Raw genomic sequence first — 13,994 nt, forward strand, 5'->3', positions numbered from 1 at the left:
ATTATCATTCCCCTCTATAATGACTCCCATAAGAAACAAAAATACACCTTCCTGGATTTTCTCTTCATGGTTTGAGTTCTCCCCTCCATAGCTACACAAAAGAAAGTTCTGTAATCGAGCCCTCTTTCACATGTGTGTCAAACCTTGTGTACAGTCATCATGTACAAATTTCTCTTTTCCAGGTTAAATATTCTCAGCCCATTCAGTTATGTGATGTATCTGTCACCATCCTAGTCACTCCTCTGGGACTGGCCAATGTTACTTAAATGCATGACATCAATACCGAACAGTGAGTCCAGAAATATCCTAATTAGTCCATTTATCTGGCTTGAAAAGCTTTGGAATTATCCTCAACCAGTCATCCTCTACACCAGGGGTCCCCAAACCCCAGGCCACGGACCGGTGCTGGTCCGTGCCTGTTAGGAACTGGGCCAAATGGCAGGAGGTGAGTGGCAGGCAAGCAAGCAAAGCTTCATCTGTATTTACAGCCGCTTCCCATCGCTTGCATTACCACCTGAGCTCCGCCTTCTGTCAGATCAGCGGTAGCATTAGATTTTTATAGGACCGCGAACCCTACGGTGAACTGCGCATGTGAGGGATATAAGTCGCGTGCTCCTTATGAGAATCTAATGCCTGATGATCTGAGGTGGAGCTGAGGGAGTGATGCTAGCGCTGGGGGATGGCTGCAAATACAGATTATCATTAACAGAGAGGTCTGACTGCACAGAGACCATAATAAGTCAATTGCTTGCAGACTCATATCAAAACCCTATCAGTGAGTGGCAAGTGACAATTAAGCTGCATCTGGTGGCAGGCTTTACAGTGGCAAGTGAGTTGATGTACTTCAATTGTACAGCTGCATCTGCTGGCAGACTTTAAGTCAGAATAGGACACATTTTAGTCCGCGCATGGCCCGCCCATTATTTTATTTACCACTTCCATCCGCGCCTCTTTCCCACACTGTACACTTGTCTCAGTCATGTTTTGGTAAGCCCACAAGCTAACCCTAGCCAAAATGAGTAAAAAACAAATGTCGCTGGAGAGCTTCTTTGAAAAGGGGGAAAGACCCAATGATGGGACAGCAGAAGACTCTAAGACGCCAACAAAAAGAAAGCTGCATTTAAAAGAAAATACCAGGAGTCCTACTTAAATTATGGGTTCATTGCAACAGGTGATTCACATTCTCCAAGCCCGCTTTGTATAATATGTGGCGACTGGCTATGCAGCGAAGCCATGAAACCTTCAAAACTGCCTTGCCAAATGAAGACCAAGCACCCTGCATTAAAAGACAAGCCTTTGGGGTTTTTCAAGAGAAAAAAACGTGAACAGGAAGAACAGAAGCAATTATTGAAGGCCACCACTTCATCAAATGTGTCTACACTGAGAGCATCATTCTTAGTGGCTAACTGCATTGCTAAAGCTAAGAAGCCCTTTACTGTTGGTGAAGAGTTGATCCTGCCTGCTGCTAAGGACATTTGTTGTGAACTTTTAGGAGACCCTGCAGTTCGAAAGGTGGCACGTGTTCCTCTTTTGGCTAGCACCATAACTAGACGAATTGATGAAATAGCAGAGGATATCGAGGCACAATTGTTAGGGTTAATGAGTCACCGTGGTACCCAGTCCAGGTTGACAGGTCTCTACTGATGTTGACAACAAGGCAATAATACTTGTTTTTGTGCAATGCATTTTTCAGGAGGATGTGCATGAGGATATGTTATGTGCACTTTTGTTGCTAACCAACACCACAGCTGCAGAACTATTCAAGCCTTTGAATGATAACAGGAAAACTGAATTGGTCATTTTGTGTTGGTATATGCACGGACGGAGCAGCTGCCATGACTGGACGGCTTTCTGGTTTCACTACCTGGGTCAAAGAGTTCGCTTCTGAGTGTGAGTCTACGCACTGTGTCATCCATAGAAAAATGCTGGCTAGCTGAAAAATGTCACCTGGACTTAACAACGTTTTTCAGGATATGATTAAAATCATCAACCGCATTAAAGTACATGCCCTTAACTCACGTCTCTTCATGTAGCTCTGTGAGGAGATGGATGCAGAGCACACACGTCTTCTCTTATACACAGAAGTGAGATGGCTCCTAAAGGTAGATCACTGGCCAGAGTTTTTGAGGTATGAGAGCTGCTCCAGAGATTTTTAGAAAAACAGTCACCACTGGCAGCACATTTCAGTGACACACAATGGGTTGCAAAACTTGCTTACTTGTGTGACATATCCAACCTGCGCAGTGAACTCAATCTGTCACTTCAGGGGAGAACGACAACTGTGTTCAAGTCGGCAGATAAAGTGGCTGCATTCAAAGCCAAACTGGAATTAAGGGGGCAATGAGTGAACACTGGGATTTTTGACATTTAAACATTAGCAGAGATTTTGAAAGAGACTGAGCCAGGGCCTTCTTTCTCCCAGCTGGTGCATGATCATCTATCTCAGCTTTCAAAAGAGTTTGTGCATTACTTCCCAACCACAAAAGATCCCCGAACTGGGAAGGAATGGATCCGCGACCCATTTGTGAATAAGCCAGGTGAATCGACTTCATGCTAGAAGAGGATCAACTGCTTGAGATCGCAAATGACAGTGCCCTTAAAAGTATGTTTGAGACAACTTCAAATCTCCATGTGTTCTGGATTAAAGTCAAGGCCGAATATCCTGAGATTGCCACAAAAGCACTGAAAAGCCTGATTCCATTTCCAGCATCCTGTCTTTGTGAAGCAGGGTTTTCTGCAGTGACGGCGACCGAAATGAGATTACGGAGTAGGCTGGACATAAGCAACACACTTCGGGTGTCACTGTCTCCCATTGCCCCCAGATGGGACCATCTAGTTGCAGGAGAACAAGCTCAGGGCTCCCACTGATTCTGCATTATGGTGAGTTGTATAATTATTTCATTATATTTTACAACGTAATAATAATAGAAATAAAGTGCAGAATAAATGTAATGCTCTTTAATCACCCCGAAACTCTCCCCCACCCCCCACCCTGGTCTGTGGAAAAACTGTCTTCCACGAAACAGGTCCCCGGTGCCAAAAAGGTTGGGGACCACTGCTCTACACAATGCTACCTTAAAATGTATCTACATCTCCCACCTCCATGCCTTTCTGGTTCAGGCTGTCATCACCCTAGGCCTGCATCCTGTGTCTGTTTTCCACTTACTTGCCTCCTGCTGCCAGACTTGTACTCCTTACACCATGATGCTATACATGGATCAGCAGACATTCATTGAGTATCTGTGATGAGCAGGTACTGTGCTCATGCTTCAGGGCATTGTTTATGAGTGGAGCAAAGCCCCTCCCTTAAACTATGGGGGAGAAAAGCACATTCTAGCATAGGCATCTCCAGGTTTATGGAGATGGCATTTGACTAAACTGTTAAGAACGTGTGGATTTCAAAGCAGAGTTCAATTGCATTCCAAAACCACCACAAGCTAGGAGGAGAGGCATGGATTAGATTCTTCCTCATATCCTTCCAAAATAACCAACCCTGCTGACACTTGAGCTCAGACTTCTAGACTCCAGAACTGTGAGAAAATAAACTTCTGTTGCTTAAGTCACTCAGTTTGTAGTACTTTGTTACAGCAGCCCTAGGAAACTAATACAAGCCCCAAACTAGAAACAACCCAAATGTCCATCAGCTGTATTTATTCAGTAAAACAGGTAAAGTATGGTATAGTCACACAATGGAATACTATACAGTAACAAATATGAACTAACTACAACCACTCTTAACAATACGAATAAACCTTACATATGTAAAGTTGAGCAAAAGTATCGGACTCAAAAAGAGTACATATAGTATGATTCTGTGCATATAAAGTCAAAACTATAAATTAGCCCAAACTAATTTATGGTGTCAGGATTATGGTTACCCTTTCCGTGGGAGTAGAGACAAGAAGTGGGCCAAAGGGTTTTCTGGGGTTCTGGAAATATTCCATTTCTTAATATGTGTGCTTATGCATGGGTTTGTCTAGTTTAGAAAAAAGCAAGGGGAAGGTCTGAGGGATCTAAGTGTACGCTGATTTAGGGAACCCCTGAGCAGAGAAGAGGGGTCGAAGCTCTGGATGAGTGGCAGGATGTGTGGTACTAAGTGACCTTGAAAGGAAGATTAGAAATGGTAAACAATGGTCCTGAGAGCCATCATCCACAGTCTGATAGGCAGCCCTGAAGAGGGGATAGTCACATTCCCCAAAGCGTTTCCGGAAGCCAACACTAACAGCACATCTCAGTGGAACAAGACATTGCACAGAGAGCTCAGCCAGTAAGATCTTGTAGAGACAATTGGCAAGCAGGCCAGGAGTACCCCCAACCCTGGCAGTGCGACCCTGGATAGGTCATTAATTTGTGGGTGCCTCCTTGGCAGAGCTGTGGCGAGGATTAAGATAATAGGTATGAAGTCTGGTCTCATTGTAAGAAGTCACTAACTTACTGACGGGACTGTTCGGGCGGGTGGCCCCCAAGGCCACACAGGGCCGGGCACCCGTATCCCCGGCTGTAGCACCCGCGGGGACCCCCTTTGGCGACCCAGCGGGCGCCTGTGAGCCGCAGGAACGCCATACAGGGCACCTGGACCCAGCCACTGGATGCTGAGGCGGTGCACGTGGGTCAGCGCCTTTTCCTCTGATTGGGCTGGAAGAGACCCGGGGAGGGGACGTGGACAAAGGAGGAGGCAGGGACTGGTTAAGCCTGGGAAGAAGGCGGGGCCTTGACAAGGGAGGGAGGCGGAACCGGAGTCTCCCTAGGCTCCGCCTTTTAGCGCCGCCCCCTTACTGGGATTTCTGGCTTGGGCAGGCGAGGCTGAACCTTTAGTGGAGCCTTCTTACGTCTCCTAATCCTCCCAGCAACCGGTGACGCGGCCCTCATGAGGCCCACCACTGGCCAACCCGGGAGAGCGGGGCTGGAGCGTGACCCCCAATCCCGAGGCGCCTCCCAGCTCCCCCTACTCGGCGGCCCCGCGCTCCGCCAGCTCCTTCCCTCCCTTCCCCGCCCCAGTCCCGCAGTGCGGCAGGCTGGGGTCGGCGAGCCAGCTGAGTGGGAGCCGCGCGGTGTCCGAGGATCCAGTCGGCGACCGGTGAGGGGACCGAAGGGCCGGGAGGGAGGGTTAGCGCGGGGCAGTGGTCCCCAGCTTGCGCCCGGCTTCTTCCCTCCGCTCCGGGAGGCTAGCGTTTGCAGCCGTCGAGAACGACGCCCCGGCAACGAGTGACGCGGCGCCGCAGCGGAGCAAGCGATTGGCCGGCGCCCGCCCGCTGCTGCCTCGCGGCCTGCTCCTCCCAGGCCTTGCCCTCCGTATGTCCTCGCCAGTCCTCCCCTGGTGACCTTCGTGGCTGGCGGCCCCACGATGCGGACATCGCCAGGCTGAGTCAGTTTAAAAGGGCAGCGGCAGCCTCTGGACTCGGTCGATGTTAAACGCCCCCTACTCTCCACTGCGTTTTTGGTGCCCTGTCTTGCCCTTCGCGTGGGCTGGCGCCAAGTGTGAAGAGCTGGGGTGGGCCCGGGGTGGGAAGTTTCGTGCAAGGAGAATCTGACCAGTAACTCGTGACGAAAACTGACTGATGCACCCGGGATTGGCTGCGCTGCGGGAGGGCCAGGGAAGGCGACCTGCTCCTGTGGGGCGTTCCTCATTCCTCGAATAGTTGTGCTCAGCTCCCGTTAAGTACTAGGCACCAAGTCTTAAAATGAGTAACCAATGTCACTACTTACTCTCGAAGCTGCCGGTGTGTGGGGAGGGTCTACGAAAGCCCCACACTGCTCTAATCCTGTTAAGTAGGGTTCTTTTGGGGGGTGGGTCGGGGGGAAAAGACTTAAAAAAGGTCTTGTAGAACGTTTAGGATGCTTAGGTGGTAAGAGTCAGACCTCTTTTTCAGGGTTCCATAAAATTTACCTGGGGAGAGTAAATCCTAAAAACTCGGCAACTGCAGTTCTCAGACTTAACACCTTCCCTCTTTTCATAGGAAACATTATCGCAGCTTCCTTTACTGAGTTTTCTCAGGCAGGAGTGTTAGACACCCCGCGTCCCCTGTCCAAGGTCACACAGCTGGTAATGGAAGACCCAGAATTTGGACACTTGCCTCTCGGGTCTCCTACACAGGTTGCAGTTAAGGACTTAGTAAACCAAGCCAGAGTATTTGCAGTATATGCAGTGGATAGGGCTGTGGAGGATAAGATGACTAGAGAGACGCCCTCTCCTCCAGGAACCTAACGTTTGAAAGAATTGTATTCCAGATTAATACATCATTTAAAAAAAGTATTAGATGCCTTATGTGTGCCCAACTTCTTGCTAGGCCTATAGGAAGAGTGCAAAGTACCATATAGTCCCTTCCTCATCCCAGTTCTGGGCTCCTCTGGCTCTTCTGGGCTGTAGTCTTGCCCATGTGTGAAAGGAACATAGAGAATAATCTATCCTACTATGTTCTCTCCCTGTTAATATACATACATTCTCCACACTTCCCAGATTTCACAGGAAAATCTTTGTGAAAAAACCTTGCAAAAGAATCTGTTTGGATCATGATCGGGCTTGGGTACTTGGAATGGGGAGGGAGCTGTCATTCCTGTTTCCACCAACTCCTTAAACATGTCAGACTGGATCCGAAGCTGGAAGGGGCAATGTCTTTTAAAGTACTGGACCTTGTTTCTGTTATGGGAAAAAGGGAAGTGAGGACTGGCCATTCTGGTGCTCTGGATTTCATACCCCATGCTCACCTAGAAAAGAGAACGAAACCTTTCCAGAGTAGATTGGGAATCACTGTTTTGGAGGAGTGAAGGTGCTCAGTAGGGCTTCTCTGAGGAGGGATTATTGGAGCAGAGCCCTGAATGAAGGAGGAGAAAGGGCTTTCGGGTAGAAAGAACTACAAGTGGAAAGGCCCCAAAGCAGGCCCCAGAGGGTCAGGGAAACTATTTCATCCATCCAGTTCCTCCCCCCTCCTCCTCCCAACAGTGAGAAGTGGGTTATTTGCTTCTAGATGGATGTAAATTTCAGCAGCCTCTCGGGGTGTCTCAGAGTCCTGGAGACTACATTGTCATTAGGGCTGGGCAACAGACTTTAGGACTGGGACCAGGGTGGGGGTTAAGTATATATAGAGAGGCCAGCAGAAGAATCTTCTCTCCCGAATGCAGCTACTGCTCCCCAAACCACTTCTTAGGCTGCCCGTTTCCTTTCCTCTACCAGGACCGCAAAGGAATCCACCGCAGAGTACACAGAGTGAGCCCCGGTCCCATGGTGGTCCCTGGGGCCGCCAGGGGCTTCCTGCCGCACTGCTGCCAGCTGGCCAGGGCCAGGAAGGGTTGGGGACTATCGGGGAGAGCCCGAGACGGGCCTCCCAGCCTGCCATCCCCTTCCTGTCCCTGGACCCACCTGCCGTCCTTGTGGCTCTGGATGAGCTTGCACCACAGGGGAACCTCAAGTCACATAGGGGTAACCAGTAGTACCCACCTCAAAGGACTACTGGGAGGATGAAAGGGGTACATACACAGAAACATATGACAGCCATTCCATATTGATGCTAGTAATAACTGGAGAGCAGCAGTGATAGGCTTTGCATGAGTTATAACGCCAAGTCCCAACCAGGTCTCCTAGATGGCAGTGCGGATATTCACTTTCCTGAAGAGCAGATGGGCCCTCTGGAGGGTATGGCCAGAGCCCCACATCTTAGGAGATGAGGAGAGTGGCTATCTTCTGGTTACTGAAGCTCTAAGGGTCAGGGCAGTTGGTGACCTCTTCCCATGCAGTCCCCTTCAGGGACTGTGAGGTGGGTCAGCCTCCCTTTGTACATTGTTCCAGGGTTTGGAAAGGCCATTTGGCAAACACTATCTAATAGAACAGAAATGTGAGCCACATTTGTAATCATCACTTTTCTTAAAAACAGGTGAAATAAATTTTTAAAATATATTTCATTTAACCCACTATATATAAAATATTATTTCAATATATAGTCAACATTAAACATTATTAATGAGATATTTTGTATTCTTTTTTCATACTAAGTCTTTGAAGTTAGGAGTGTATTTGACCTGTATCACGTCTCACTTTGGACCAGCCACATTTCAAGTTTCAGTTGCCACATGTGGCTTGTGGCTACTGTAGCAGACAGCACAGCTGAGACAGCCCTCAGACCCACTCCTGCAGCCCAGACCAGTTTTATCCAACTCTGGCTTCAAGATGGAGGAATTGTGAGATGATCACTTGCCCCAGAAATGTCGGCCTGGCAGAAAAGATAACCAGGGAGGAAAATCTTTATACTGACTGAACAACACAGCTCAGAAGAAAAAGAACTACACTTCTCTCACAGTAGATTGTTAGTAAATGTACTAAATCCTGATTAAGTCCAACACTCCTGTGAACAGTTAGATATGGCATGAAATGCCTGCAATATCTATTAAGAAACAAGTTTCGTGGTATACGAAACAAATTTATTGTGAATATTAATTTTTGCCATTAGCTTATCTTAGTAATTGTCTTTTATTAATTACGTGTAAGTTTGTAAGTATTAAATACTTGAAAGGTACTAAAATACTTTAAAGTATTGAACAATTAGGACTTTTCATCAATTCACACGTAATTACCCCCTTCCCTCTTTCGAAGCCTCCCTTGTACTTATTTTTTTTCCAAAAATCAAAGAAATTTGGTGGTATAGCAACTTCAGAATTCAATCAGGAAAATGATGGTTAGGACAGTCTAGAAATTGTTCTTCTTTTGGCACAGTAATATTTTTTTTTTCTTTCAGATTTCTTCCCAAGCATAGACCCTTTCCTTCCAGGGCAAGCTCCAGCATGGGGTGAGGTACAGAAGAGATACTTGAAGGATACACCCTGGCACTCAAGCACAAAACCCGCACCCTTGACCAGGGTCTCTTATTCCATGTCTGTGATGGGGCAAAATGGTATCTTTGTTCATATGTCATTTATGTGTGTGTGTTTTCATTTGTGCATTTGTCTTTCCTTCCTTGGGCATGTGCCCTTGAAGGCAGTAGCCTGGCAGAGGGTGTAATCCCAGAAACTTGGCCTGAGAGGTGCCAGGGTCTCCAGAGACACTCAGGTGAGGGGGAATACTCACTAGGACATAAGCATTGCTCTCTTTGCCATTTGGGATCAACCACTGACCCTTGAGAGAAGGTTGTATTCACACAAGGGCAAACATTCTTTTGAATTTGACCAGCTATAATTAGCAGCCCAAGCAAGTGCCTGGGCTGAAAAATGTCTCTGGAAGAACCAAGAAACTCCCTCTAAAGTCTGCTCTCAGGTCTGCAGAGGGGCTCTTGCCCCTGCTTACAGATTTTGTTTAAAACTCATCCTCTTTGAATAAGATGTCTAGGATTTAAAATACTCCAGACCGCCCCCCCCCAAAAAAAATAGTGTATGGGCTGGGGTAGGGTGGGGGGAGTGTCATAGATGAAACAAAATAGCAAAATGTAAATAGATGCTGAAGGTGAGTGAGTGATTTGTGGTACTATTCTTGTTAGTTTTTTATATTTGAAAATATCCATTTTAAAAATACTCTCTTCCAAGAAATGTTTCCTTCTTTCTCTTCTACCTGCATCTGTCCCCTTTGCTCAGTTTAAATTCACATTGTCCCTCTTATTTTATCCTTCCTGCAGGGCACAGCACATCCTGCTCCAGAGGCACAGGGAGAGAACATGCTATATCCACCACTCCTTCCCAAGAAGGAGGGGAACAGAAGCTTCAGAGCCCACCCCTGCAGGTCTGTAGTTTTAAAGGCTTTTTTCAATTGACCCTATTTGCGTCCAAAAGATGAGGACCCCATCTATGGGGTGTTTTAACCACAGCTCTGGGTATTTGAGTTTCCATCTGCTAATAAGAAAATGACTGATGACTATTTTGTTTGCTTACTCTTACTGATCTGTTGGGTGACATGGCCTGTAACTTATAGTGACTATACCTGTCTCCCGTGTCCCACTGAACTGAACTGGGGACAGATCCATGGATCTTGAGGGGAACAGTCAGTGATGAGGCCAGTCAGGTGAGGAGAGCAGCCCAATTTGTGCTTTAAATAGAGGGCACAGGAGGTTCTGTGCACAAATGCTGACCCTGCTCACAGAGAGCCACCTGGACCAACTTGTCAGAAGGATCCAGGGATACCATTTGAGATAAAGAAAATAGGAGAGCAGATTCCATCCCCATAAAGGGGCTTCTTTGCTACTCCAGGTTCTCAGATCCCTGGAGCTGGGGCAATGAGGAAAGTCTGCAGAATGTTTGCAAACAACATGAATGCCCGGAGAATTAGAAAGGATGTCCCTTCTCCCCAGCCTTCCCTAGAAATGGGAAAATCACTTCTTTGATAATGCCATCAACTTTTGATAATATTCTTTGTGAATTATCCATGCTTCCTTTTACCCCTTTCCTGGGTCCTGAGTTGCTTTCTCAAGGCTAGGCCACAGAACTTTGAGACTGTGTACTGATGTGGTATGATTGTGTATCAGGTGCTGTCCAAAGCCAAGGAGCAATACTTTGGGTTTTCTCAGATACCTTCCCTTGCCCAGGTCCCAGCTGTCCCTGAGCCTTTTGCCTGGGCTGCTGCTGGATAGGTTTATGCTTCACCGCTTCCAACCCAGGCCTGGCTGGGTTCACACTGGTTACTCAGGAAACCCTGGGTCTTCAGAGGAAGGTGCTGATGTGGTTTAGGCCCAGGGGACTTCTCATTACCCATCTCTCCTTGGTCGTTTCCTAGTGCATCTCCAGGCCAAGGTCCCTGGGCTAAGGTCATAAAACAAGCTGGACACTCTTCCTTCCCTCCCGAACAGTGTACTGGAGGAAAGCTCCCCTCTTGAGTCCCTACTGCCCTTCCTGGTGGCACAAGGACCTCTCCCCCCCCATATTTCTAGGACTCCCATGGCTTTGCCTCCTCTTGGAGAATGGAACTCCAGAGATGGTCTAGCTGGGGAAGGTACAGAAAACAGGGAGCCTGTGCTTGCCCCTCCATTCCCCAAGGTGTAGCTGTCATAGATGTTGCTGGGGCTCACAGTGACCTTCTCCCTGCAGGGCTCACGGTACATGGTAAACCTAGCTGCAGCCCACCTCTGAAACAGCCACAGCACCTGCTGTGAGAGAAGGAACCCCAGAATCCGCGGACCAGTTTTCCGGGCCTCCCTCTCTTCCCTCTGCTACCGTTCCCTTTCTAGGCCTTAAGAAAACTGAAAATAACTCTCAGCTGGAGGAGGTGGACTCCAGAGTGTGAGTGGCACGCTGCACCCTGAGGGCGCCCGGCCTGGCCCTCATCATGCTCGCTGCTGCCTCAGAGGCAGCAGCCGGCAGGCCTTATGGGTGCAGTGAGTGTGGAAAGAGCTTCCGCTACAGTTCGGTGCTGCTGCGGCATGAGCGCGCCCATGGTGGCGACAGCCGCTTCCGCTGTCTAGAGTGCGGCGAGCGCTGCGCACAGGCCGCAGACCTCCGTGCGCACCGACGCGCTCATGCGGGCCAGACGCTCTACATCTGCAATGAGTGTGGCCAGAGCTTCCATCACAGCGGCCGCCTTGACCTACACCAGAGCGCGCACAGGCGGCGCAGCCGCTCCTGCCGCTGCCGAGCTTGCGGCCGCTGCTTCCCACACCTCCCGGCTCTGCTGCTGCACAGGCGCCACTGGCACCCTCCTGAGCGGCCCCGCCGCTGTCCGCTGTGCCCTCGTGCCTTCCGCCAGAGCGCACTGCGCTTCCACCAGGCACGGGCACACCCGTGGGGGACACCGGCCGTGCCCGCTGACACGCTCCATCGCTGCACTCAGTGCCCGCGGGTCTTCCGCAGCGGTGCGGGACTTCGGAGCCATTTGCGTGTCCACGCGGCCAGGAGCCCTGGTGACTCCACACTTCGGCAGCCAGGCACTTCGGACGCACACCAATGTAGTATGTGTGGCAAGAGCTTTGGCAAGAGCTCCACACTAACGCGACACCTGCAGACGCACTCGGGTGAGAAACCTTTCAAATGCCCAGAGTGTGGCAAGGGCTTCTTGGAGAGCGCCACCCTGGTGCGCCATCAGCGCACGCACACGGGCGAGAAGCCCTACACCTGCAGCGACTGCGGGCGCCGCTTCAGTGAGAGCTCCACGCTGCTGCGCCATCGGCGCAGCCACCAGGGAGAGCGGCCACACGCGTGCGCCACGTGTGGCAAGGGCTTCGGGCAGCGCTCCGACCTTGTGGTGCACCAGCGCATCCACACAGGCGAGAGGCCCTTCCCCTGTACCGAGTGTGGCCGCTGCTTCAGCGACCGCTCGGACCTCACAAAGCACAGGCGCACACACACAGGCGAGAAGCCCTACCGCTGTGAGTTGTGCGGCAAGCACTTCACGTGCGTGTCCAACCTCAACGTGCACCGGCGCAACCATGCTGGCCACAAGCCCCACAAGTGCCCTGAGTGTGGCAAAGCCTTCAGTGTGGGCTCCAAGCTGGCACTGCATCGCAAAACGCACCTGGGCGAGCGGCCGGCGGAATGTGCGGAGTGTGGCAAGTGTTTCAGCCATAGCCGCTCCCTGTCGCAGCACCAGCGGGCCCACACACGTGCTCGCGCCGCCGCAGCTACAGCTGCCGCTGCCGCTGCCACTGAGGCCAAGGCGGGCACTGCCCTCATCTTTGCTGGGCAAGCAGGACAGGAAAAGCCAGGGCTTTTTGTGTCTCAGTTGAGAGAGACTTGCTGAGAGTCTTCTCCAGAGTGGACTAGATAAGCACTTTTATAGTGCCATAGGGATGGGTGGGACGACTCGCAGATGGAGTTCTGTGGAAAGACAGCGTGGCACATTACCTTTCTCCATCTTTGTTGGTAGCACTTCACCTGGCCTCTCGCTGCACCCCTACACCTGCTTCCCCTGTCAGCTCTTTGCCTGTTCTCTGTCCGTCCTTCTCCCCCTCTGAGGTGTAGGTGCAGGGGGAACCTCTCAGACCCCACACGTGGGAGAGCGCCCAAGTATTGGTGTGTCCCATCCCTGCGGCTGTGCTCTCAGGTGTTTCCTGTTTTCCCATCAGCATCCTGTCTTCTCTTGTCCGATCTCCTTTTCCCATCTCCTTTTTCCAGCCTGAGTGTCTTCTACCTCTTCTTTCTAGATACTTTTGGTGTACTGCCTCTTCAGGTAATGACCACAGATGTGGCTGGAGTCACATCCCACAGGCCCTGTGGTTTTCTTGCCTTTCACTTGACTGTTAGTCTCTCTGCTGCTTTCTCCCTCAGCTTCTGAGAGATGGGAAATTTGCAGAGAGGTAGTGGGAAAGCTCACTTCACTGAAAGATATCTCCACGCCAGAAGCACCCAGAGAAGTGCTTCACACCATGTAAAGGTGGGCAGGAGCTCTCAGCGTGGCTGCCCACCTGTCCCATGGGACAGACCTGTTGGTGTACAGATCAAGGTGCCTCTCAGGACAGTGTTCTCCAGGTGGGGGACATCAACCCTGGGACCTGAGTCAAGACCACATGGGTCCACAAAGCTGGGCACTGCCAAGTGTAGTAAGAACGCTATACACAAATTAAGCTTGCAGCCATGAGGAAACTGAGCTCCACAGAGGCCACAGTGCAGGGATGAAAATTCCCTGTAATTGGCCAGCGATTTTTTTGCTTGCAGGTGGTGAAATAAAGAATTATTTGAGTTCCAGATGCCAAGAGCTTCCTTTGTCAAACCTGAGGCTGCTGTATTTGCAGACTTCAGGAGTCACCCAAGAGACAGGCCCTTTCAAAATTCCAAGGTCTCTGGTCCCTTCCCAAGCTAGCTCAGCAATCTTGCACATATAGCCCCCTCATTTTTGCACTGGAAGGCAAGACTCTTTAGGGGCCCCTATACATGTGGTTCTCTTGGTTAGTGGAGAGTACAAATGTGGCCCAGGAACACATACCTCTAATCCTACTCCAGCCCAACCCTCTGCAATTACCTAGTGCCTTGCTTGAATGCAAGAGTGGGAGGAGTGCCAAAGCGAACTGGGAAAGAAAGCTGGGTCTTCAGGGTGGGTGCAGGTGGGGGTCTGCAGAGAGAAGAATAAGGCCTGCACTTAGGGTGCACTCAGG

General features: G+C 50.1%; 1 protein-coding gene across 2 annotated transcripts; it reads left to right on the plus strand.

The window, feature by feature from the left end:
- Positions 1-4,797: 4,797 nt before the first annotated feature.
- ZNF672 (zinc finger protein 672) lies at positions 4,798-13,589 on the plus strand. 2 transcript variants are annotated; one of them, XM_024750706.1, is made up of 4 exons: positions 4,798-5,077; positions 8,727-8,882; positions 9,597-9,700; positions 10,999-13,589. In XM_024750706.1, exon 4 carries the CDS (start codon positions 11,237-11,239, stop codon positions 12,641-12,643), a length of 1,407 nt encoding a protein of 468 aa, XP_024606474.1. In that variant the 5' UTR covers positions 4,798-5,077; positions 8,727-8,882; positions 9,597-9,700; positions 10,999-11,236; the 3' UTR covers positions 12,644-13,589. The 2 variants fall into 2 exon arrangements, with proteins under 2 accessions (XP_024606474.1, XP_024606475.1); XM_024750707.1 differs by having other exon boundaries at positions 8,727-9,700.
- Positions 13,590-13,994: the final 405 nt, after the last annotated feature.

This window comes from Neophocaena asiaeorientalis, unplaced genomic scaffold (genome assembly GCF_003031525.2).
Source record: "Neophocaena asiaeorientalis asiaeorientalis breed wild unplaced genomic scaffold, Neophocaena_asiaeorientalis_V1.1 scaffold742, whole genome shotgun sequence".
NCBI classification, from domain to species: Eukaryota; Metazoa; Chordata; class Mammalia; order Artiodactyla; family Phocoenidae; genus Neophocaena; species Neophocaena asiaeorientalis.

Excerpts from the sequence above, each read along its gene's own strand:
- ZNF672 (XM_024750707.1), top strand. The coding sequence starts at position 11,237 with ATGCTCGCTGCTGCCTCAGAGGCAGCAGCCGGCAGGCCTTATGGGTGC.